This window comes from Carassius gibelio, chromosome A2 (assembly GCF_023724105.1).
Source record: "Carassius gibelio isolate Cgi1373 ecotype wild population from Czech Republic chromosome A2, carGib1.2-hapl.c, whole genome shotgun sequence".
NCBI lineage: Eukaryota > Metazoa > Chordata > Actinopteri > Cypriniformes > Cyprinidae > Carassius > Carassius gibelio.
In genome coordinates this window covers 5,575,713-5,599,668 of record NC_068372.1, presented here as the reverse complement: position 1 = coordinate 5,599,668, position 23,956 = coordinate 5,575,713, and the positions used below count along the sequence as shown (strand labels likewise).

Below are 23,956 nucleotides of genomic sequence, written 5' to 3'. Positions count from 1 at the left end.
TGTTGCGACCCACCTCAGAGGAGGCCTGTTAAGGCCTACTAATCAGCAGTGAGCCTTCTGCCCGAACTACCAGGGCCAACCACCGAAGGTGAGCTGGCCTAGGAGCCCTATTGGGGGCTATTCCGTCAAGGAGGCCTGCTGAGGCCTACTACCCAACTGTGCAGCCTTCGCGGCAGAAATCTGTTGCTACAGCATCCTGGTACCTAATCACATTGCCAGAGGCAGTGTACTCAGCAAATAGCAATACCCTTATAGCAGGGGAGTACAACATACGCCATTCTGCCTAGTGGAGGCCCCATTAGGGGCCTACCTACTAAATGCATAGGCGTCAGCCCATGGCAATGCTCTGGCTTCAAAGGGAGCAGAGTTCAAAAACCGGAATGAAATGTAGTTTAGAACTCCCTGCTCAACCGGAGCCATCGTGGTGTGAGGTAGATACATACAGAGCTGAGAATGGACTACTCAAAACTACCCTGAGTTAGCGGGGGAGTAACAACCATATGCCCCTGCAATGTTAGACAGGGAGCAGGCCTGCAAGTGGCTCCAAAGGGTGACAGGGATTTGTCCTGCGCCCAGCCTAGGGGAGCGGGGGGGCTAAATTGCAAGCCAACCCACTTCAACCCATCGGTCGAGCGATTAGCTCAACGGGCTGAGTGGAGCCAGCTCTAGAGGCCCAAAAAACATCTCTGTTCGGCAGGGTCTGACAAACTCTCACTTCGCAGAGCGAAAGATGGCCTAACCCTGCTAGACTGATCCTACCTCAGCTACCACCCTGCATTACTCTATCACCCCTGAATGCAGAGAAAGGGGCGGGCCTTGGCCAACAACTCCCATTTAAGGGAGGAGGCTGAAATCTAGGGGAGGAAGCCTAACACATAATGAATGTGGCAGCTATACTTAGCAACACGCCTCCAACATCCCTAGCATAGCCTAGGCCCGCTACAGAGGCGGCCCGGATGAGGGCCGACCTGCAAGCATAGATCTACCTGAGGGCTCGGAGGAGCCACAGCCTACTTGATTGAGAGGCCGTGAAAACACTCAACCTACTGAAACCCAACAGAGCTCAGGGGAGCGAGTACTCAGGATACCAATGTCACAAACCGATAGGCAGGACATCTATCTGAAGATCTATCTGAAGCGCCAGCGTCAGTCTAAACCTAAAGCAAAAAAGTTTTTTTTTTTTTTTTTTTTTTTAGGAAGACCAACTACTCTACCCTCTGGGTGGCTAATAGCCCTGAGGCTAAACAGAAATGAGCGGTGGCCCACCACGCATATAAAATGTTATGACAGGAAGGCCATCACATACTCAGCACAGAAGCCAAATCTTCTTTGAGCTTCCTCCTAATTCGTTCTAGCCACCAACTGGGGGAGGCTTCAGGGCCCTAAAGTCCATACTTTAATTGCTCCTCTAAGAATGACCCCCTAGGTCTATACAGGGAACAGGGTCTGTAGAGAAATACAATCAGTGTTAGTTATACACACAGAATTTTACAAACCAAAAGTTCACCTGCGGCGTGCGGAGTGAAGACTCGCCAGAGAGTTCTCAATGAATCTGGGGTCCACCACTTTTACATGCCTAAAAGAGGCGCTCACATCAACCAGTTGCTACGGTGGGCCATCAGAACATAGTTCTCATCATAAGGCCCATCCCCAGGGCTGGTGTAACGTAAACGCCTGGGGAGTCAAGAAGAGGGAGAGGGCTGGTAGAAAAAGGCCCTCCAGGGAGATCAAACCCTATTTCCGCTGAGCGTTGCAGCGCTTGTGCTGAATGACCTCCCTTAAGTCCCTCTTTTTGCGGGAGGCCCGCCTCCTCTGTGTCCTACTCCTCCATGGAGGGGGGGCACGAGAGGCGACACTAGACCTCTGGTCCTGCCTACGGTCCTCAGACCAAGACGGACCAGGTCCTCCCGCCTGCCTGGGCTGGGGCCCGGATCTCAGCGGTATACAGGTCTTAAATGCAGCCGAGCGTGCCTTCGCCTCCCTAAACTTCCCAACCACCGCCTCAACGGAGGTGCCAAAAAGTTTAGCAGGCGAAACTGGTGAATCAAGGAGAAGGGACTTTTCTTTCTCCCCGATATCAACCAAGTTGAGCCACAGATGCCTCTCTGTGGCCACCATCGCCGCCATCGATCAGCCGATCGCGGCAGCAGTCTGTTTAGTGGCCCGGAGGGACAAATCTGTGGTCCGGCGCAACTCAGCGACCGCCTCAGGGGACAGCCCTGCCCCCTGGTCGAGATCCTGCAGCAGGTCAGCTTGGTAGGCTTGGAGCACTGCCATGGTATGAAGGGCAGCACCAGCCTGACCTGCTGCCGTGTACGCTCTGCCATTCAAGCGAGCCGTGGTTTTAAGGGGCTTGGATGGCAGAGTCAGAGCTTTTAGTGTCGACACCCGCCCAGAAACGAGATAGTTCGCAAACGTCTCGTCAACGGGCGGCATCGACACATAACCGTACTCACCGATCCCCTCAACATCAGCGAAGTTACCCCGCTGATGTCGATGAATACGGGCAGAGTACGGTTTCTTCCATGCCCTCTCGATCTCTGAATGGAGATCAGGAAGGAATGGAAGGCTCTGCTGAGCTGGTGGTCTATGTTCAGGGAGAAACCGATCATCCAAACGACCGCGAACGATCTCTCCCTGAGCGCGCCGCCATGGCAACTGAAGTTTGTCAGTGGCGCGCTCCATAACTTCCACCAACTCTGCGTACACGGGTCAGGATGGCTGACGAGGTTGAGGATCTAAAACATCCTCCTCAGCCATCTCTTGCCCGGCCTTAAGAGCACTCGCTGCAGTATTAGTAGGAGAAAAGTCTCCGTCATCCCCCTGCAGCTCACTCTCGTCAGCCGATGACGCGTCCGAGAGGTTAACACCCCCCTCGAAACTGTCAGCGAGCTCCATCTGGGAGCCCCATGAAGCGCGTCGCCGCTCTGCCTCGGCACGAGCGGGACCCGATCCGCGTGGACCAGACGCTGAACTCTCTTCCCTCGAGAAGAGAGCCAGACGAGAGCGGAGCGTTCTCATAGGAAAACGCTCACAATTTGCACAGGACGCTCCCTCAAGAGCATCCTGTGCGTGCTCTTCACCCAAACAGTACACACACATCTCGTGAGTGTCACCCGGCGACAAATATCTTGGGCACGGGTCAGCACATTTCACGAAATTTTTAGGACTTGCCTTAGATGTGCGTTTCATTTTCGCTGTAAGCAGACGTTTAAATCAGACAAAACAGTCCCTGAAGACGAAAAGGATATTGTCATGGTTTCAAGGCGCCCTTTTTATATCCAGGTCGCACGCTCATCATTCAAGCTGATGATTCACGGCTGTCGCCGGTCAGCATGATTGCTGTGAGTTGATATTTGATTTCAGACACCTGTCACACCTGAGGCGTTCCCCATAGCGTCGTTGACGTATTGTCGAAGTTCCCTTCGAAAGGGAACTGATACCTTTTCTCAACTTTGCACTTTACCGACACTGTCTGTCTTCATGATATCCAAGAACTTACTAAACTAAACACTGAATACTACTTTAAAAAAAGAAAAGAAATGAAAAGTTAGTTATGGTAGAAATTACATCTCAGATGAAACACAGTGATTTTTTTATTACAGTTAATAATTCATTTATATTTAATAACAAAAATATGTATTATACAAATGTATGAAAGAAGAATTTATGACTCTCCTGTTGAAGAAATGCCTCACTGCTTTATATTCACCTTCCACCTACCTTGCAGTTTTAGATTAACTAAGGTAATGTGCTGATGAATGTCTACAGTAGCTCAGGAGTAGCTCTGTTTAAACAGGCATGAACTGAAAAATCTACATTTCCTTGATCTTTTGACAAGAGGTCATTGTGCTACAAAAACACCTTTCAAGACGGCCTGAAGGATTCTAACATTTGGCTATTAATGTTCAATAAAGTGCCTGATCATGTCAGTAATGTTCATTCTAAAGCTTGATCTGTGATAAATGACTGTCATGACCATCGTTCTGTCTGATTTTTTTATTTCTTTCTGTTTATGCATCGGCAAAATCAAGCCATCAACTGAACATCGACTCGTATTCACGTTGCTTTAAAAGTGGTATTCAAACCAAACAGTCAAAAACAAGAGAATATGGCCAACTATTTCTAAATTAGGATGTAATGTAAAATCATTATATATAAGTGATCCTCGAGGAAGATTATAAAATACTAATAAATGACCCCTTGATGTCCCAAATGTCAAGAAGTTTCAGTAAAACTGTAGACATGATCTGGTAGTCATGTGGAGAAATGAGGAAAAAGTGTAAAGGTTCGCTGCGTTCACAGTCACCTGGGGGCAATATTAATCATATTCCACTCTCATGGCTAAAATAATAGAGCTGACACTGTGCCCATATCCTGTATAACCCATGACTAAACAACACCTCCCCCTGTTCAAGCTCTGTTAGCTGGACTCTGAAGCAGAACCTCAAACATTTTTGTCTGTTTCATATTTCTCCTCCACCAGTGATGTGGACGGGACGCTGTTCGTGTCATTTGAGTATGTTTTCAGTGCTGACTCTGCCTGTGAGGTCATGATGATTACAACGGCTGGAAAAAACACCTCGATTCACACCTCTGCTGTCTCTTTTCCAGAAATAAAAAGCATAAACACACTTTATGTCATGCACAGAACCCCTTCCAACACCCTAGCAATGTGTCGGCGTGCAAAAAGAGTGTTTATTATGCTCTGCCTGGATCTCTTCAACACCACTGATCAGTTTTTACTAAATATGAATCATTCAAATGTATTTATTTATTTTACATAAAGAAAGAAAGTCATACGTCAATGGATTTAAAACAAATAAATAAAAATAAACATGGATCCACACATATATTGGTTTTTGGGTAAACCATTCCATTAATGAATATCTAATCCAAAAGTTAATTTTCTCATTAAACACAGGCGAGTCACTTATTACAACACAGAGGCATTTGAAATGACTTCCAGAAATCACTAGTTTCTGACTTAATGGCAGTAAATGTTTGTCATACCAGGAAGCTGGTTTGTCAGGAGGAGATATTTCACCATGCATATCCCAAGGAAACACAGCTTTCTTCATTCCAGATTCTTAGGTTTATTAATTGTAGTAATGCACAAATCACAATCAAGTAATCTGTCGTTATTTTTGATGCATAAGGGGCTAAATCTTGTTTATTATAACATTTCATTTCCAATACAGGGCATAGGTTGGTCAGGTCAGATGTTAATAGAAACACTGACAGCTTTAGACAGAGAGCATTCACTGGCACAGAAGATGAGGAAGAAAAGACATTTGATGCTTGTGAAAAATACTCACTCTGTCAAAAAAGGCTGGTTTTGTGTGGAGCAACTTAAAAGAGCAGCATCGAGTTTGATGCTGATTGTTGCCACTAGATGGAGATATATGAAACAGAAATGGGTTTATAACGCATTGAGGTGAATGAATGATAATATGATGAGCTGTTAAGAAAGGGTTGAAACGATTCAGATGTGAAGATGACATCCTCAGAGTATTTTAATCGATATGATGTGAACACAATGTGGAAATGAAACTGGAAGCAGGTCATCATTAAAAGTCTCTATGACCTGTGAAGAAATGTAATGTAGGTCCATAAGGAAATCTGTTATATTTGACTAGTGTCTTATTATGTTAAAGAAATAGGCAGTTTTATGCAACAGTTGATCAATAGTTATTTAACAGGTAATAGTCGGAAAGAATTCTCTGATTAGATCTGCAAGTTACTCATTACATTTTAAGACTTTATGATTCAGGGAGAACGTGAGATTCATGAATTAATTAATCAGCATTTCCTGTTCCCCTTCAGATCTCTGTAAAGACCACCACAGACCGTGTTGGGCAGGTGTGTAGAGCATCGATTAACACACTTCCGGTCTGAAACACGACGTAGAAATGAGACTTGTAGAAATAGTGCAACTTCTGCAAATAAAAACAACGTTTCCTGTTTGGCGAAAACCAGCATTATAACCTATAGCTATTATTGTATTACTATAACAAAGTTTATGATTATTTTTCTTATCATTATGATTATCAGTAGTCAGTTTTGATCAATTTCATGAGCTCAGCGTGAGGCAACCCTAGCGTTTAATTGAAAGTTTTTATAAGACGGACAGATCAGACTTATCCAGAGCAATATTGCCCGTCTTTAAATATTTCATTTGGATGTTATGTAGCTAGCCTATTTAAAATGCTGCAAATTAGTATTTAGTATCATGACATTATTTATTTTTATTTGCAGTTTATGTATCGTTAAACATTTATTTAAAAAAGGTGGGTTCAATTTGTTTTCTTTATTTTTTAAATAACAAAAGTGCTAGATTGGAATCATTTGAGCACAGCAAAGCAAGCAATACTGCAAGAAAAAAAAAACTAAAAAAAAAAAAAAAAACTAACACAAGACCAACAAGCAATTCACACGTTTTCATTTTTGCTATGAGGGGCTTTAAACCGGGGGGTGAAATCCGGACAGGTTGTTATAGTTACCTAATCCACAGGGGTCCCCCCACCCACCCTTAGACAACCTGATATATATATAACACAAAAAGCCTTGCATGTCCCAATAACTATTAAGACAGTGCGTGTCCCGAGCTCTGCGGTTCAGACTGTCTGAGTGACTCTATCAGCAGGATTTCGCCCGTGGCAGAAGCCTGTGATTGGGTCCGAGCGCAGAGCTGTTCTAACTTTAATATGCGGCTCATGAGCGCGCGCAGGAGAACACTGTAGGATTACCGGAGAGAAATATCGCTCATCATCACCTCGCGCTTTCTCATTGACACGCGCGCGCGTGTGTGCGTACATGTGAGCGTGTGTGTGTGTATGTGTGCGTGCGTGCGTTTATGCGTGCGTGCGTGTTTAAGCCTAACTTTTTAAAAGGATGATATATCTTGGATATTTCCTGCTTCTTTTTTGTGGGCTCACGCGTGTCATGGCAAGTTACCCGATATGGTGGTAAGTTTTATGACTTTTTCAACCTTTCTCTGTTAAAACAATGAGTTTGGTAGTCTAGAGAGGATAAATGACAAGCTTTCAACTTGACAATGATTTGGGGTATTGAAAATGTTTAAAACCGGCATTGATATGATGATTGGTGACACTATCTATCTATCTATCTATCTATCTATCTATCTATCTATCTATCTATCTATCTATCTATCTATCTATCTATCTATCTATCTATCTATCTATCTATCTATCTATCTATAATGCACCTGTTAATCGTTCTGTAAGTGCATTGCAAGATCAACTTTTGTAGGAATAATTAAAGCGTTCGATTCATTCATTAAAATTGTTAGTATAATTAGTTATTTTCGTATACTTAAAGGTTTAACAATAATAAATAAAAAAGTCTCAGTGATTCAGATGTTGATTTTTGTAATATTTTACGACAGGCTGGACGTCAGACCGGGTTGTCTTTAAATAAAACCCAAGTGAGAAAATGATAGGCTATACGTGTTGTTTATTATCAAACAATGTTGTTAATGTAGCTGTTCAATTAGTTTCGTTAATCAGATATTTCGCTTAAGGTGAACTGATTAAAATCAGGCTTGTGTATCGTGCATGTTCGATTTTAGTTGTTATATGTTTATAATCATTATTGTTTTGGGCTTTTGAAAACTTATTTGTAATTAGTGTATTTTAAATAGGCCTAAACCACGTACTATAATAATGACAATAAAGTAGGCTAATATAGGAGATTGTAGCTGGTGAGGTTGGAAAATGATTATTAAGAATATGCGGATATGCATCATCACTTGAGAACATATTTTTAAAAATCCACTGGAATTCTCAATGTATTCAATGTATTTCTTTACATATATTCTCTTAAAATAACTTCATGCTTGTACAAGAAAAAAAAAAAAGTAAAGTTCAGAACTGGCAAACATTCAAGGGGTTCTCCACCGTTTTCACTCACAAACCTAAAAGATCATTGTTTCAGGGAGACAAGACAATAAACTGAGTTTTCACCGAGGTTGTAAAAGCTGTAATTGAGCAGGTCATTAGTCACAGTCCAGGCTGCTCTTTTTTGTTAACTGTTGTCTGTCTGACCCTCTTGAAATTGTAAAAACTCTGCTTTCCTTCTCATTCACAATGTTCAGAGAACATCATCCAAAAAAAAATTATGTTGCTTATTATGAGTTGCAACCCTTGTGGAAAAAGATTGTGCTTTATTGTATTGAATGTGCACTTATAGGTACTTCAAATCGTACAAGTATATGTTTTAAATACTTGCAGATAATATAAGTGAAATAAAAGCCCACTCTTAAAGAAAATACACGTTCTTTACTATATTTAAGACATTAAAGTACACTACATTAAAGTTTTAAAAAGTGCAATGAAGAATCAAATGAAAGGTTTTACTTTAAAAGAACATTTTAACTGTTTTAATAATGTTTTTAACAATCTTTTGAAGTTTTAAGTGCTAACTAACAAACTAAAGCACATGTAATGTACTTGGTTATAACTGTAACAGTAAGTGCAGTTATTAAAAATAGTTATTTGATACATTTAAAGTTAATATATTTGTGCTAAATTGCAAGATCATAATGTGTAATTACAAATACGTTTAAATACATGACATACAAGTTTCAATAGAATTTACATTAAAGTAGCCTATATCTCAATTTACCATAAATTCTTGTCTGTACTTTCAACACTTTGACCATAGTTCAGTTATTATGTAATAGTAATTATGAGATTACATATAAAGATGTACTTAATTGGGTCAAACCCCTCTTAAATTCAACTAAATGCATTTAATATAAATTTAGCCTCTCATTTAATTGTTAACAGAATGCAATTAGGTTTCTGAACACAATGCAATGTTTTCAGAAACCCAATTAAATATGTTCTTTTAAAGGTGTGATATTTTCATAATATGCACTCTTTTTAAAAGTAATGCTTACAGTAAGTGTTCTTCTGTCTCAAGCTCAGGAGTGTGTGATACTAGTACAGAACATTTACCATCAAGGTATAAAACTGTCAATTAATCAATGCAAAAAGCTACAAAAACACCGAGGCAGCTGTCACACTTCTGGAGGAACATGTTTTTTTCAGTTCAAGCCTCAACTTCACCTTCAAGGTAAAATGTGAGTTAAAAGTTAGACGCATCAGAACGTGTCAAGTTTGACCTAGATCAGTCTACACTGTTTGTTTTTTATTCTTTTTTATGTGAAATGTACTGCTTGTGACTGAATGTGCCAGTTTCTCTAAACAATCAGCTTTTGATAGAGGTATAAATAAAGTCATTGAAGTTTGAGGTAGACAGAGTTTTCTTTATTTTTCCCAAGAAACAAGCCACAGAGTTTTGGTTTCCCCTAACAGAAGGTGCATATACATGAAAACATGGCTGGGCAATATAACTCATCAGAGTGGCCTGCGGTTCTCCAGCTGAGAGAGTTATGTGATAAGATAACCTGCAGTCATGCCCACGATGATTTAACGCAGGACTGTGATGTCCATGCAGAGGAGACCTGGACAGCACAGGTGTATCTATACATTTGGATAACGTTTTGCTTGGTGGTGCTGTGAAGGCCACTATGAAGGATGTTTTTGATGTGGGTCAGGTATAGAGACCAGGTTCATGGCTTCCTGCATCTCCTCATGACATAGAGTTGCCTGACTGCACCTCCACCCCGCGCTCCACCTTAAAAGATAAATACCTGGAGGAGGTGAAAGCTTGCTGCACATTCCTTCTCCAAAACACTTCTCTCTTGATGTCAAAGTCGGCTCTGTGGCCCCAGGGCCTACAAGTAAAGTGGTAATTCAGAGGTGACTTGCTTGGGCTTGCTGAAATATGCATTAAAACCTAGACTGGATACAGTGAGCAAATATATCTAAGACTCCAGAGCATAAAGAATGTTCATTTCTCTCCTTCTGTCTTTTAATTACCTGGCTTTAAGAGATTTCGGGGAGGTAAAGACGGTACTGTTCTGCCAGGGTGGATGGTGGATGTCAGCTGGTCATCCTTTCATTACAACATCACTAAAATAAGAAAGTTTGCCACAAGTTTGGTTCAAAGAGTTTCACACGCCTGATGCAAATAAATGTTTGTATTGCATTTGATTCTATCTTCATATTCTTTCAATTTTATCCGATCTCGGTGCAGTAACAATGAATTTGTTTTGGCCAAATGTGCTTGTATTTGTTTTTAGAGGCCTGGGTTCTCTGTTCTTTCAAAATGACGGTGATCTCAGAATCATGAGCTAGAACAGATGATGGGAAAGACACACGCCCAAGACAGCTGAGCACGAGGACGTGTCACTGAAACACCTGTTCACCTCACTCAGCGGTGGTGACGTCTCAAATTCATCAGCTTCTGGCAAAGTACAAAACCAAAGTAGGAGGTGCTGATTCTAGCCGTCAGCGGAGCCTATTAATTATCACTTTAGTCTTGACTGCAGTATACCTGAAGACCATAATCAAGGCTTACCTGTGGTGAAATGATTGTAACCTAGCCTCTCTTGGTGTTTTGGAAAAATATAATGAAACTTCTGAATGCCATGCAAAAAAAGTAATATAAATAAAGAAATAGTAAATTATGAATCTTATTTACAGGAGAATTTTATTGAAAAGTATTGAAAAATCAATGCAAATGAAACAATGTACTCATAATGATTTGTTGTACCGCTTAATTTAAATAAACATCATTGCAATATACTGTAGTTTATTTTGTTTCTATAATTCATTTTAAGAATTACAGTAACAAAGATGTAGAATTACTGGAGAATCACTACTGAGAATAATGATAATTACCCCCAAAATTTTTTTGGGTGAAATGCAATGAGGGAACATCCTGTGCCATTGGTTTGAGAGGTTGCTTGGCCCCTGAGGCAAAGGCTATGGAAAGGTCAAATTGTAATAGGAATTACTTAGTGAATAAATCCTCATATTTTCGCTGCACCTTGCTAGATGAGGTCTGGATCTTCTCTCGGGACAGTTTCATTCATGTTCCCTCTTGTTCTGTGCTCCCTTAGACTCTTTAAAGTAAAATTCAGATTAAGCTCCTTACCGAGAAATATGTAAAATTGCCTGACTCACAGTAAAATAATGCCAGGGATCAACTTATGTAAAGCATAAGCTTTTCAAGTAAGTTTGAACAAGAACCGTCATAGAAAGATATCAAAGAGTTCACCTTGCAAAAAATCCCCAAAAAAATCCAAATGAACTTTAATCATAGACAATGAAATTGAGTGCGTGAGTGCAATTTCACATAGGCACAAATCACAAAAGTGTCAACTCGCTTGGTTTGGTTGCAGATTTAGTCACTGCAAGCACAAATGAAAGAGTGAAAGAAAACAGACTGTCTGTATTAGACTAATTAGATTAAAACTCTTGAGATCTGGCAACCGCAACCATGAAAGCTTGTTACTGATACAAGATAACGCAAATGTCGCTACGAATAATTTGGTTATTACATAAAAGCAATTATTACTGATGACTAATAAATCGAGAGAAACCGAAATTATGACCACAATTAAAACAGGATTCGTTGTGCAGCCCTATTGAAAATGTTTACGTTATATAAAAAATAAATGAAATAAAATATACACATATTCACTTTACACACTCACTGCTAAGTAATATTTTTTGTTGTTGTTTCTCTAAAATATTGTGATAAAAAAAAATCTTATTTCTGAAATCATGAGAGGTGTTGCAAAATGTCTTGTTCTTTATGTGAGTTGTTAGCATATCAGATAGACTACTTGTATTGACTTATGCATAGTTAAGAGTAAGGATGTTAGATTTGAAACTGATTACAACAAAGTAGAAAAACAGTAGCTAAACACCTTGTACCGACTGACAAACTTTCTGACAAACAGCAGTGCAATGGAAACTCTGAATTGTAAGTGAAAAGCATGTCAGCACTTGAGTTGCATCTGAGCCGTGTGTCATCAAAGAATGGTTGAGTTCAAACTAACATAAGTCAAGCATCCTCTGGTGCTCAGCCAGACCTGTGCACATTGTGTTATTACAGCAAGCCACAGACTTATATCACAGTTTAAGGATGTCGCTGGCCCTTAATGACAAGGTACCTGTCCTGCACTGTGAATCTTTGATTAGTACACTGCTCCTGTCTCAGCTGGGGCTTTCATGTTTGTTTACCACTTAGCAACGTGTTATGGCTTCATCTGAACCCCTCCCACAAAGCAAAAGATCTTCAATGCCTATGACAGGTTCAAACAACACAAGCAAAAATAGTTCCTTCTGCTCATTTTTTTTAGCTGGTTTGGTAAATATACAATGCCAAGTGTTAGACTGATCTCCTCATTTAAGGACATGGAGTCCATCCATATGTTACACTTTGATCCTGTAATTGTTCAAATTACACTCTTCTGGCTTTTTCAGCGAACTTTCAAAGATACACCCCTGATAATGCTGTAAATAGGAGTAGTTAGTAAAGGAAGGTCTGTGCTTTGAGCAAAATTAAAACAAATTTTCAATCCTGACTTAAAATACCAGCATCAAATGTTCTGGTTTGGATCCAGCATGGTACATGCTAGTGTGCTGCTATGTCCCAACAGGCCTCATTACTAGCTAAACCATTAATAATACCTTGGTAAATATAACCAGCGGGCAAATATCACAGATGATTATGCTTAATAATTTGAGAGATGCACAAATCATGATCAGGACTGAAAGATGACTCATAGTCTGAACAGAACCAACACTGATCTGACTTGAGCTGAATAATGGCACTTTTTTCTTTTAGAGATGCTTTATAGCAGAATCAGAACTGTCTCCATAAGTTTCATAAGTATATATATACTTTTTATCACTATTGAAGCTGCTTTGACACAATCTGTATTTTATAGAGCAAAACTGGCATTTTCAGTAAAGATGTCTTATATTCACTTATTCATTCGGCACTGTCTCTGTGGCTGTGCATTGTGGATTTTTTGTTAAATCTGGTGCATCGATCAGTTTTGTCGGCATTCAAGACAACAATCATATTTTAGGTAGCACTGAAGTTCAGCAAATGCAAGAAAAAGCAGTTTTACTTTTATTTTTTCAGTACGGATGCATAGAGTGGATTTATCAACAAAAAAAAAATAGTATTACCAGCTGAAATGTAACTACATGGATTTAACAACGGTTAAGGATAGGTTTGGGATTGGACATATAGGGTTAGTTCAAAGTTAACAAATGCTCCTTAAAATAAAGTGTTACCGTAATAACCATAGTAATGTACATGCAGAAATGGACTGTAAAATTAAGTGCTGGCAAAAACTGTACCAGTTATCTGCTAACCTCTATGTTTTCCTCGGCAGGTCTCTGGCGGTGGGACACCAGTACACTTCTCTGGGTACTCAGCCCATCCTGTGCAGCTCAATTCCTGGTCTGGTACCCAAACAGCTCCGCTTCTGCCGCAACTATGTGGAAATCATGCCTAGTGTGGCAGAGGGGGTGAAAATCGGCATCCAAGAGTGTCAGCATCAGTTCCGAGGCCGCAGATGGAATTGCACAACTATTAATGACAACCTGGCCATCTTTGGACCAGTGCTGGATAAAGGTAGGCCTACAATAAGAGAATCGATGGAAATAATTGAGGAAAACAATGGGTGAAGTCGTGGCCTAATGGTTAGAGAGTTTGACTGGTAACTCTAAGGTGGTGGGTTCGAGTCTCGGGCCGGCAATACCATGACTGAGGTGCCCTTGAGCAAGGCACCGAACCCCCAACTGCTCCCTGTACACCGCAGCATAAATGGCTGCCCACTGCTCCGGGTGTGTGTTCACGGTTTGTGTGTGTGCACTTTGGATGGGTTAAATCAAAGTCCTTTTAGGCAAGTCGTGCCACTATGCCGCCATCTTGGCAATGCCTCCGGGCAGCTATTTCAGACTAACAAGAGCAGGCTCCTATCTAAATGAATGGGCATAGAGTCAGAACTGCACTTTCATTGGTCACTGGGACATAAAAACTGCATGTAAAAAAACAGCAGTAAAATATGATAAAAAGCGCTGGAAATTTTTGATGACTTTGCCCCAAAATAAGGTTTAAAACGCCTTTTTCCTTACAAGTGATACTTTTACTCTGCATGCGCAAGGGTTCCTCACCTGTGCACATATGTCAGTGGAACCAGACGATAGGCTTAAATGTTTCCCGGCTTGACTGTTAAAAGCAGATGATTGGCTTTCCGCGTGAGGGGCGGGACATGTGCATACAACCACAATCTACGGGTTTTCTTTATATAGTTGTGTTGAGGATTGAGGAAGTGTCTATTATAAATTTTCTCTGGTTAAATGCAGAGCACGAATTCTGAGTATGGGTCACCATACTTGGCTGTATGTCACTTCACTTCAATCGAGTCATTGTGCATTTCATCTCCATCGATGATAATTTAATTTTTTCCAATAATTTTATTCAGAAATATCATAGTATTAGTCAAGATCATAAATATATTAAATTCATTTCTGCAATCTAAATATCTTTAAAAAAGAGCACCCCTGAAAACAAAACAAAAAAAATGTGACTAGATTCATGTAATGTCATTTTCTTCTGTAATGGACATTTTGAACAAATTATGGTCATTTTTTTCTATATTTGATGTCCATTGACCTTTTGACAAGTATATTAATTGCTTGTAAACTATGTTGGGTACATTATGGTTTGCAATATTTTTATGATTTAATATTATTATTATTATTATTATTTATAAATAAATATGAGGTTAACCTGATCAAGAACACACACTTTGGTTGGTCAGACAGGGCCTACCATTGAAATTCTGAGTCAAAATGGTAAAATTGTCAACTGTAAACACAAACACAGTTTGTCTGTAACATAGCTGAACTCAACACCAAGAAAAACGTTGTCTTCTTTTTTCTCCTTAATATCAAAATGGTGATTAATGACTAAGCTTAGCAACTAACAGATACATTTCAAATATCAGCTGAAAGCAACATTTGTTTCATTGTGAAAGTATGTTGTTTTTATGATGAAAAAATGTCTATTGACAAAAAATTTCAGATTCTACGTTTTAAAGACTGGAGAACAGGAATGTGATTTACCTTTACCACCCCATAATGAAAGCTACTTGAAAATCATATATCACTCAGTGCTTCTTTGTATTCAGTGACTATGTAACATTATGACTTCTCAATTACAACAAAAGTCCCTTTTTGCACACAGCTGAGATTACTTGTTTTGTGCACATTATTTAATTGCTGCTCTGTAATCCCACTCTCAATGGGCATTAATCAGTTGCACTGGACTATGACCGTTTGTAAAGATGTTGTGATGCACGCGTGTAAAGTGGGTGGGACATGTTTTGTTTGTTTCTGTCAAAGGGAATCCCCACATTTCTCATTGTGTTTGTCCCGGCGCACTAACGGTAATGCATCTCACAGCAGCAACCCGCTGACGTTCCTAACAGGCATTTCAGGAGTATCTCAGCGTGTGTATAACACACACACACACACACACACATTAACAGACATACTTCACCATGCACTCAGATGGATTACATTGCCAGCTTGTGTGTTTGTCTAAGGTGAAGTTATGAATGTGTTGTTTTGGTCTTTAATCAGTTTGGATTCTTGTGGCACAAGTCTGTGCATAACACAGAACAGTTTAGGGTTATGTAGATTTAACAAGAAGACGTGGCACTTTCAGCAACAACAAAAAAAAAACTAAATCAACTGTTTCTTAATGACTAAACTGGATGGTTTCATTACAGAAGTGTATAGTTTGCTAAGGTAAGCACCATTATTGCTATTGTTCATATTAAACAACTGTAACTTGACAAGATACTTATCAAATTTGATGTAAATGACATTTGTGTGTGGGTTAATATTTTTGGCCACACTTTAGTTTGTGGACCAGTTTTCCATGTTAACTATTAACTATGATCTTGCCTCAGTAAAGTCCTAATTTGCTGCATATTAATAGTTAGTAAGGTAGTTGATAAGTTTATGTATAAGGTACAGATTAAGGGATCTAAAATATGGCGAGGCAGAATAATGCATTAATATTTGCTAATAAACAACCAATATGCTAGTAATATGCATGCTAATATGCAACTAATTAATAGTGAGAATTGGTCCCGAAACTATAATTTGATCAATTTATTAACATTGCATAACTTAGTCAAAACATAATGAAGGAAAGCCACAATTAAGTTCATATAATATTAATATTTAAATGACTGTACCTGACTGTTATATTTCATTTTATCAAAACCAAAAAGTAAAGGCACAAAATGTTGCAATAAACCAGTTTTTACTGATTTAAAAACAAACTGCTTCATTAAATTAATCAGCCTTCCCATTAGAGTGCTTCAAGGGACAGTTCACCCAAAAATTGTATCATTTACTCACCCACAAGTAACCAAGCCGTTACCTTTTAAATTTATTAGTAAAAGAATACCATGGAAGTCAATGGCTGCCCTCAACTGTTTGGTTACCAACATTCTTCAAACTATTCAGAACATTCAGGGGTGTGTTCACTTCTCAATGCTGTGTGTGTGCACTTGTATGGGTTAAATGCAGAGCACCATATCCGAGTATGGGCTACCATATATGGCAAATGTCATGACTTTCACTTATGTTATTAGCTTTATTATATGCCTTACAGATCACACGATAATTTGTATATCCTCGTTCTTTAAATCTTTGAATCATATCATAAGCCTTGATATCAAAATCCTCCTTCTTATCACAAATTCTTTTTAACCCGTCATCTGTCAACCATCTGTCAGACATTTTTCAATGTCTATTCTGCTAGTTGTTAAATAAAATAAACCGGTTGTTTCTCAAAAGATTATTTAATTTCTGGATAATGTGAGAAGAAGAAAACCATCTTCATGATCTATATTTGTGTACAATGATTACACTTCCATTGTCCATCCATGAGTATTTAATTTACTTTGTAGAGAAAACTTATTATTTTTACTGCAGACCTTGTTTTACAAATAAACTGAAGAGCCTCATGATAAAAACCATAGGAAAATCTGGTGGAAACCATTGGTGAATTCATCTCCCAGGTTTTATCGTCACTTTTAGTACTCTGTAAGAAAAAGGGCATTTTAGGCAATTTTCTGGGGGTTAGATTTTATTACCAGTTCCCTTGGTTTTAAGATGCACGTGCGATACAATATATAGAAATACATTTTATCACACAACACCACTACACTTTGTACAAAGCACCTTGTGGAGTAGCTACTGGATTACTCTATTTTTAAAACAACAAAGCCCTTGTACAGAAGTTTATAGTTAGGTTTTTGAATTGTTATTCCCCAGCACCGCAGTCAGTGGATATTGCTCTGGTGTTTGAGATTTGGAGAGAGTATATAGAAGTGTCTGTCTCATTATGAAAAAGTGTCCAGGAGAAATGAGCAGTCAGGGTACGAGGAGCCAGAGCTCATCGAGGGGCTGCAGGTGGGATGAATACTGATAACTGGTTACGGCAGGAGGTGGTGTCAGTCGTGTCAGTTGCTTTTAATAAACTCTCAAGTAATTGTTACATTGATGGAGAGGGCTTGGGCCCAAGCTGGCCACTGATGATGGGAGGACTACTCAGGTCTTCTCCATTGTAGTGTTAATAGCCTCTCCATGTCCCCTGCAGTTCCCCCTCCTCCGGTCTAAATTGAAGGGGAGATTGGTCAGGGACAGGGGTGATGGGGGTTTGAACCAGGTCAGTCATCGGGGTCCAGGGGTGGCTTTAGTAAACCATTTTGATTGGATTAAAGCTTCTGAAGCTCTTAATAATGTGAGAGGTCAAAGCAGACAGATTAAGTGCCTTGTTGGGGGCGGTTTAAGGGCCACTTCGAAGCTCAGAAGCTTTTTTCACAGAGCTTAGAGAAGAGCACCTCTCACTTTCGCTCCTTTGTGACTTGCGTTGTTACTTTTGCGGAGCTAGTGCTATTGTGCGCTGGTGTTTAATGTCTGGGGCGCAGACGGATGTGTGTCGGTTTCCTCTTCTGTTTTGTGCTGGACTGAATGGAGCACTGATCTTTAATTGGTCTTTCAGCGACTTGTTACTGACAATCACAGGGCTGGATGATGTTTCCTCAGCATTCAGAAATCTACTTTCTCTATCCCTGCTTTATATGCATGGCATGTGGGGCTAAAAGAATATGTTCTGTTTGTTTAAGCATCCCGATCAACCTGACATTGGCTCAACTAATGATGTAATTTAGGACAGGTCCTGTTTGTTTGTCGTTTGACAGACAGGGGAGTTGAGTCTTCTGGAAACCTGTCTGAACCCAACCAAAAAAAAATTCAAATTCTGAGCAGAAAGTGCACCTTTAAAGGCCTTTACTTTGATACTTTTACTGACCATTTGACAGCTTTCTTTGGTTACAAACCTTTTCATAAATCTGTGTATGTGTTGCCTACAGTATTGCATTGTTTTGTAACGGTAAACTACCTCTCCAATCTCATCCTCATCTATCTACTTCACAGTGCTGCCTCGGGCCACGTCTGTATCAATGCTCATTAATTTACATAAACCAAAGTGTCAAAACATGGCCCATTGGAATGCACAAAGAAAGGAGAGTCAGCGCAGGTGTTCTAGAAGGGTTTGCTGAACACACCTACAGTTAACGTTGCCAGTCACATGCAAGCTGTCATTGGACACCAGAATTAACTTGTTCTCAATGTCACTTAAGATTTCTGTTGTTACTGAAATCAGGCCATTGAACTGAAAAGTTTTGTGGCCTTTTACATGCATTGTCTTGCCATCATATTGTTCCGTGATATTTGTTCAAAACAGCCTTTCCTTGCAACACACTCAGACATTTAACAAGCAATAAAATTACATCTGGGTGTCAAGGAAAGCCTTTTCATTTGAATTCCTCAGGGGCATCCACCATGTTGCCAGCCAACACAAAATAAGTAACGGGAATCCCACGACTCTTAATGCTAACACCCTCACCTAAACCAACTTTTCATGAGGTCATGCTACCCAGGTTATGACCTCTGCCCTCAGGAAGAGAAACTGTTACAATTTAGGATGTACTGAGAGTAACGTGCCTTTCATCAACTGCATGTTTAACCGTGCCGGGGGAGGTCTGCTCACCAGTATATTATTAACTCTGCCCAACAAAGAAAGAATTGGTTGTGAAAAGCAGAGTTGATGGTGGGACCTTAGCCCCGCCTCCTGCTGGGCCCAATATCTGGGCGACCATAAGATTAAGCCAGAGAGAAAGCTTCTTTCACAATTCACGCGCCCTTTAGATGGTTTTACGAAACCATTTCAATGGGGATTTCCCTGTCTGCCGACAAGTGAGGTCCGACCAATGCATAGTTCTCCGTTGCTATGACTTAACTTGGTCCCCACTTATCACTGGCAAGGGCAAATTTCATATAAAATATCAGGGGGCTTTTGTGTGTGTAATTCACCATGACAGTGGCAGCACAATGAGGGATTCAGGGTCCCAGCAGGTAACAGGGACCACTTGCCATGTGAGGGTCCAGAAAAGTTAGCCAGAAGGTGGGCAGCAACTGATGTAACAAAAATCAGTCTAATCTGGCTTCACCTGCATTCTTTTCATGTAAAGACACCCTACCACTCTGAAGTGTCTCCTTATCTCTCATTCATCCATTCTTCCTCTGGATATTAAATCTGCCCCCACTTTCCCCCACTGTCTCTCCTTTATTCCCCCAACCAGTCTGCCATGTTATTGTCTGCAAGCCCCATTTGACCCACATTTTATTGGCTTCCTGATCATAAATCACAGGTCAATCAGTGGGTTTTAAATTGTAATTGAATGGCCCTTTCAGACCCAACTTTTTGTACCCCCGAACTTCAATGTGATTTAGATGATGGATATGGAAGCAGAAGTTGCTAGTTTGAGCAAGCGGAATTAAAGCCATCTTTGCTACAGATAAAGAGTTTAATATTTTTGTAGTCAAGAACAACAAAGAATAATTTTGGATGGTAATTTCAATCTAAACTTCCGAAAGGTTCTTTTTAGAATTAGCATTGTGGAATAAAGACTTATGGCCAGTTTTGCAACATCATGATCTCTAGCCTTGATTCTTCTAACCAGTTGAAACCTGCAACAAAGTAACACTTGATTCCAAATGTCTCCATAGCCGTTTCCTATCTACTGCAAGTGCAAGACTGCACAAGACAACAGAATATTCATCAAAATTACCAACACTCATTAGATGCCTGTTGTAAATCGATTTTTAAGTTTGTATAGGGCCTTCGTCAGCAAGAATTGTCACAATCCCCGGTTAGACAGAATGTTGGATCATCTTTGAGATTATAATCAACATAAACTAGCATTGTTCATTCTTCAAATTAATTCTGAAAGTAACGTGTTGGGTCTTGTAACCACAATTTGACAGTGAGTCTTAGCTGTGAGTAATGCAGGTCTATTTCCCCACCTCAGAGTTGCTTAATTGAGTCTTTCTAATTATAGACTTGTCAGCCTTGTATTTACCTCATCTGAAAGTAGATGTTTGGTCTTCCCTGACTCATGCCTCAATAATTCGACACCATGTCCACAGTGAGATCGGAGTAAACTGCTTTACCTACAAATACAAACACGCTCATAAGTGCTCATAAGTGCTAAGATGTGTATTTAATAAATGTCAAGACAGAAACTTGTTCTATCTCGCAAATGACCAATAACTTTGAAATCTTGAGGTATAACATATGCTTGTTTTCTCTGTCCATTTCAATAGCCACTCGAGAATCAGCATTTGTCCATGCAATTGCCTCAGCGGGGGTAGCATTCGCTGTGACGCGGGCTTGCTCTGAGGGCTCCGCCACCATCTGCGGCTGTGACACGCGGAGGAAAGGACCGCCAGGTGAAGGCTGGAAGTGGGGTGGCTGCAGTGAGGATGTGGAGTTTGGCAGCATGGTATCCCGAGAGTTTGCTGATGCTCGTGAGAATCGTCCAGACGCTCGCTCAGCTATGAATCGTCAAAACAATGAAGCTGGACGTGTGGTGAGAACTATTTTTTTTATGCTCAGAGGTAGTATATGCTCAGGTTATTTTATGCTGCATGCTGGTGAACAAGCAAGTCTTACTATTCAAAAAAGTTATGATTGGTCAAGAAACCAAGGAACCAATATCCAAATGCAGAAGTGCTGTTTACTTGAACTGCTCCTGTGTTTAAAAAAAACAAATAAATAAAGCTTAATATCATTGCTAAGATCAATATTCTGTTTTCCCTTTTCCACTAGTCAATCACTGAACACATGTACCTGAAATGTAAGTGTCACGGCCTTTCAGGCAGCTGTGAGGTGAAAACCTGCTGGTGGTCGCAGCCTGACTTTCGGGTGATAGGTGACTACATAAAGGACAAGTATGACAGCGCATCAGAAATGATGGTGGAGAAACATCGGGAATCGCGAGGCTGGGTCGAGACCCTACGACCAAAGTACACCTTCTTCAAGCCCCCTACCGAAACTGACCTGGTCTACTATGAAAGTTCGCCAAACTTCTGTGAACCCAACCCAGAAACCGGCTCCTTTGGCACCCGTGATCGTTTATGTAATATGACATCACATGGTATCGATGGCTGCGACTTGCTCTGTTGCGGCCGAGGCCACAACACTCAAACTGAGAAACGCAAGGAGAAATGCCACTGCATTTTTCACTGGTGCTGCTACGTGAGGTGCCAGGAGTGTACACGAGTTTATGATGTCCACATCTGCAAGTAAGAAACCACCAAACCAAAACCAGATTGGACCAGACATTTGGGCTTGTAAACATGCAAGGGCCTTTTGTCCGAAACTTGTGGACTGAGTTGTTTGTGGTTCCACGAATAAGATAATCACCAAAAAGGGATACAGTGGACAGTGAAGTGATTCTAGAACACCTTCAAAGAAAGCTGTTTTAACAAACAAAAAGAAAACCCATAAAGGCTTGGTTCTCCATTGCTGAGGACAAATACAGGGTTGTGGCTCTGCTCTGGAAGGGTCTTATCATTTACAGTCTGATACAGGAGGGGATAAGTGATGCATCAGATTACTAGAGGCCCTTGGGACCTTGATCAATTGTGTCTTCAAGAAAAGAACAGAAAGCCTTTCAAAGGGAGAGGTTTTGTTGGCACGTGGAAGCAAACCCCGATGGAAAAACTCTGTAACAGCAAATGCAGAACATACAAGGGTTGGTTTGAAATGTGGTCTTACTACTAACACCATTAAAGAAACGTTTTGTATCTTTTTAGTACAAAGTGCATTCCAACATTCCTGAATACCAGCAAACAACCGATTAACAAACTAATTTACGAAAATAATAATACACGTCATGTTGTCTCTGTGTGTAAGAATAAACACTGAACTTATGCATTAGGTTGAGTTTATTGTAAGTTACTAGTGTTAGGTTACGAATGCACTTGTGAATGTCCATGCATTGTCTATATGTCGTTGTTCTCTTGATATGATTTTAGAACTCATCGCACATCTCAAGACCTCTTCTATCTAAAGTTGTTTAGATTGTCATTATTCTTATACTTGATTGCTTGGTCCAAACCAGAGATCAAGTGCTCTGCTTTTTCCCTGGCCCTACTGGATTGTGTTCACACTGTATTTTTGGGTCCAAACCGTGGTAAATATGTGTCATCAAAACAGCAGCTGTTTTCCCCTGTTGCTAGATAACTACTTAGGAGAAGGCTGTAAAATGGACAGCATTGCTCAGTTTTGTAAATTAGTTTTTAGCCCTTGTGCTAGTTTTAAAAAAGATTCAACACAGAATGCCACTTGCATCTGTCTGCCGCGAATGTATTGCAAAGGTTTCAAAGAACAATCACATAGTCTGACTATATTATACAGGTTCACTTAAACAATTTAGGACAATTGGGTTAATATCTTCAGTGAATTTAACTTAAGGACTCACACACAGGTACCACTTGAGTTCAGAAAACAGCAATCACATCATCCAAACGAGCTGAAATCTGACTTCAAACTAACCCAGTTGTGCACCAGAAGTACTAGTGTGAAAGCACCCAGTTTTCCCCGAAGATCAATAATCTACAAAAGCTAAAACATGCAGACGTGAGCACTTCTATCTTCAAATGAATATTATTTCTGTTTGACAGTATTATTTATATTTCACGAACAGAGAGGTACACTACATTTCAGAATGAATATACAAGGTAATAGCCAATTTAATAGCCATTATACTGTAAGTGAATTCATTAACAAAATTAATGTTTATATATATATATATATATATATATATATATATATATATATATATTCCCTACACCGTTGTACATGAAAGTTAGCAGCAGTGCAGAAACTAAATGAACTACCCTCATTTATAATGCTGCTAACTAATAACAGGTTTCTTGTTATATTTATGCGTGATTGTGCTTGTGCATTTGTGTTTCTCTGTGTAAATCTACTGAATGTGTCTAGGTGTTCGTATGTAAAGTTGTCTGTATATGTGCATGACTCTTTGTTTTCTTCTTTCTGTGAAAGACACTGTGTAAGCATACTTAAGAACTAAAATGTGAAGTTTTCTGCTAATGGAATCTTGATAGAAAGTTTGTGTTCATCAACCAAATAGAGACATTCTACCACTTTTGTGAGTCCTTTTTAACAATACCTTATAAAACATGTAATGTATGAAAATTAAGTGCATATTGTGTTATTAAAAGACACATATTTTGACAAAGTAGCATCGAAAAATTATAAACAACCAACTTTCTGAAGAAAACGTCATACCTATGGTTCATTAACAATTATGATATTACAGTAAAAAAATATATATATTTGTAACTAGTAAACATTCTCTGACTATTAACTATAAGTCGGTCTAATATTGCAGGGAAATGTGTGAAGGCAGAGATAAAACCCCAGCTTGTAAAATACTTTGGCAGAAGTTCTTTGCACAGATCTTTCCTCAAAAGAAAATGAACTCATGTTTCCTCTTGCCCATCTTACTCAGATTTAATCTCTCATCAATCAGGGATCATTTCAAAGCACATGCCCTGTCCAACGTTCCACAAAGCTTTATTTAACATAACTACAAAAT

The 23,956-nt window shown here is 39.8% G+C and overlaps 2 protein-coding genes across 2 annotated transcripts in view; both read left to right on the top strand.

Moving 5' to 3' along the window:
* The window catches only part of zyg11l (zyg-11 family member, cell cycle regulator, like), a 220,955-nt gene that overhangs the window by 102,555 nt on the left and 94,444 nt on the right, over nucleotides 1-23,956 (top strand). The gene's annotated exons all lie outside the window — the stretch shown is intronic.
* Nucleotides 6,604-23,119, top strand: LOC128024910 (protein Wnt-3a). The gene is made up of 4 exons (XM_052610792.1): nucleotides 6,604-6,968; nucleotides 13,289-13,530; nucleotides 20,652-20,917; nucleotides 21,157-23,119. Exons 1-4 carry the CDS (start codon nucleotides 6,895-6,897, stop codon nucleotides 21,634-21,636), a joined length of 1,062 nt encoding a protein of 353 aa, XP_052466752.1. The 5' UTR covers nucleotides 6,604-6,894; the 3' UTR covers nucleotides 21,637-23,119.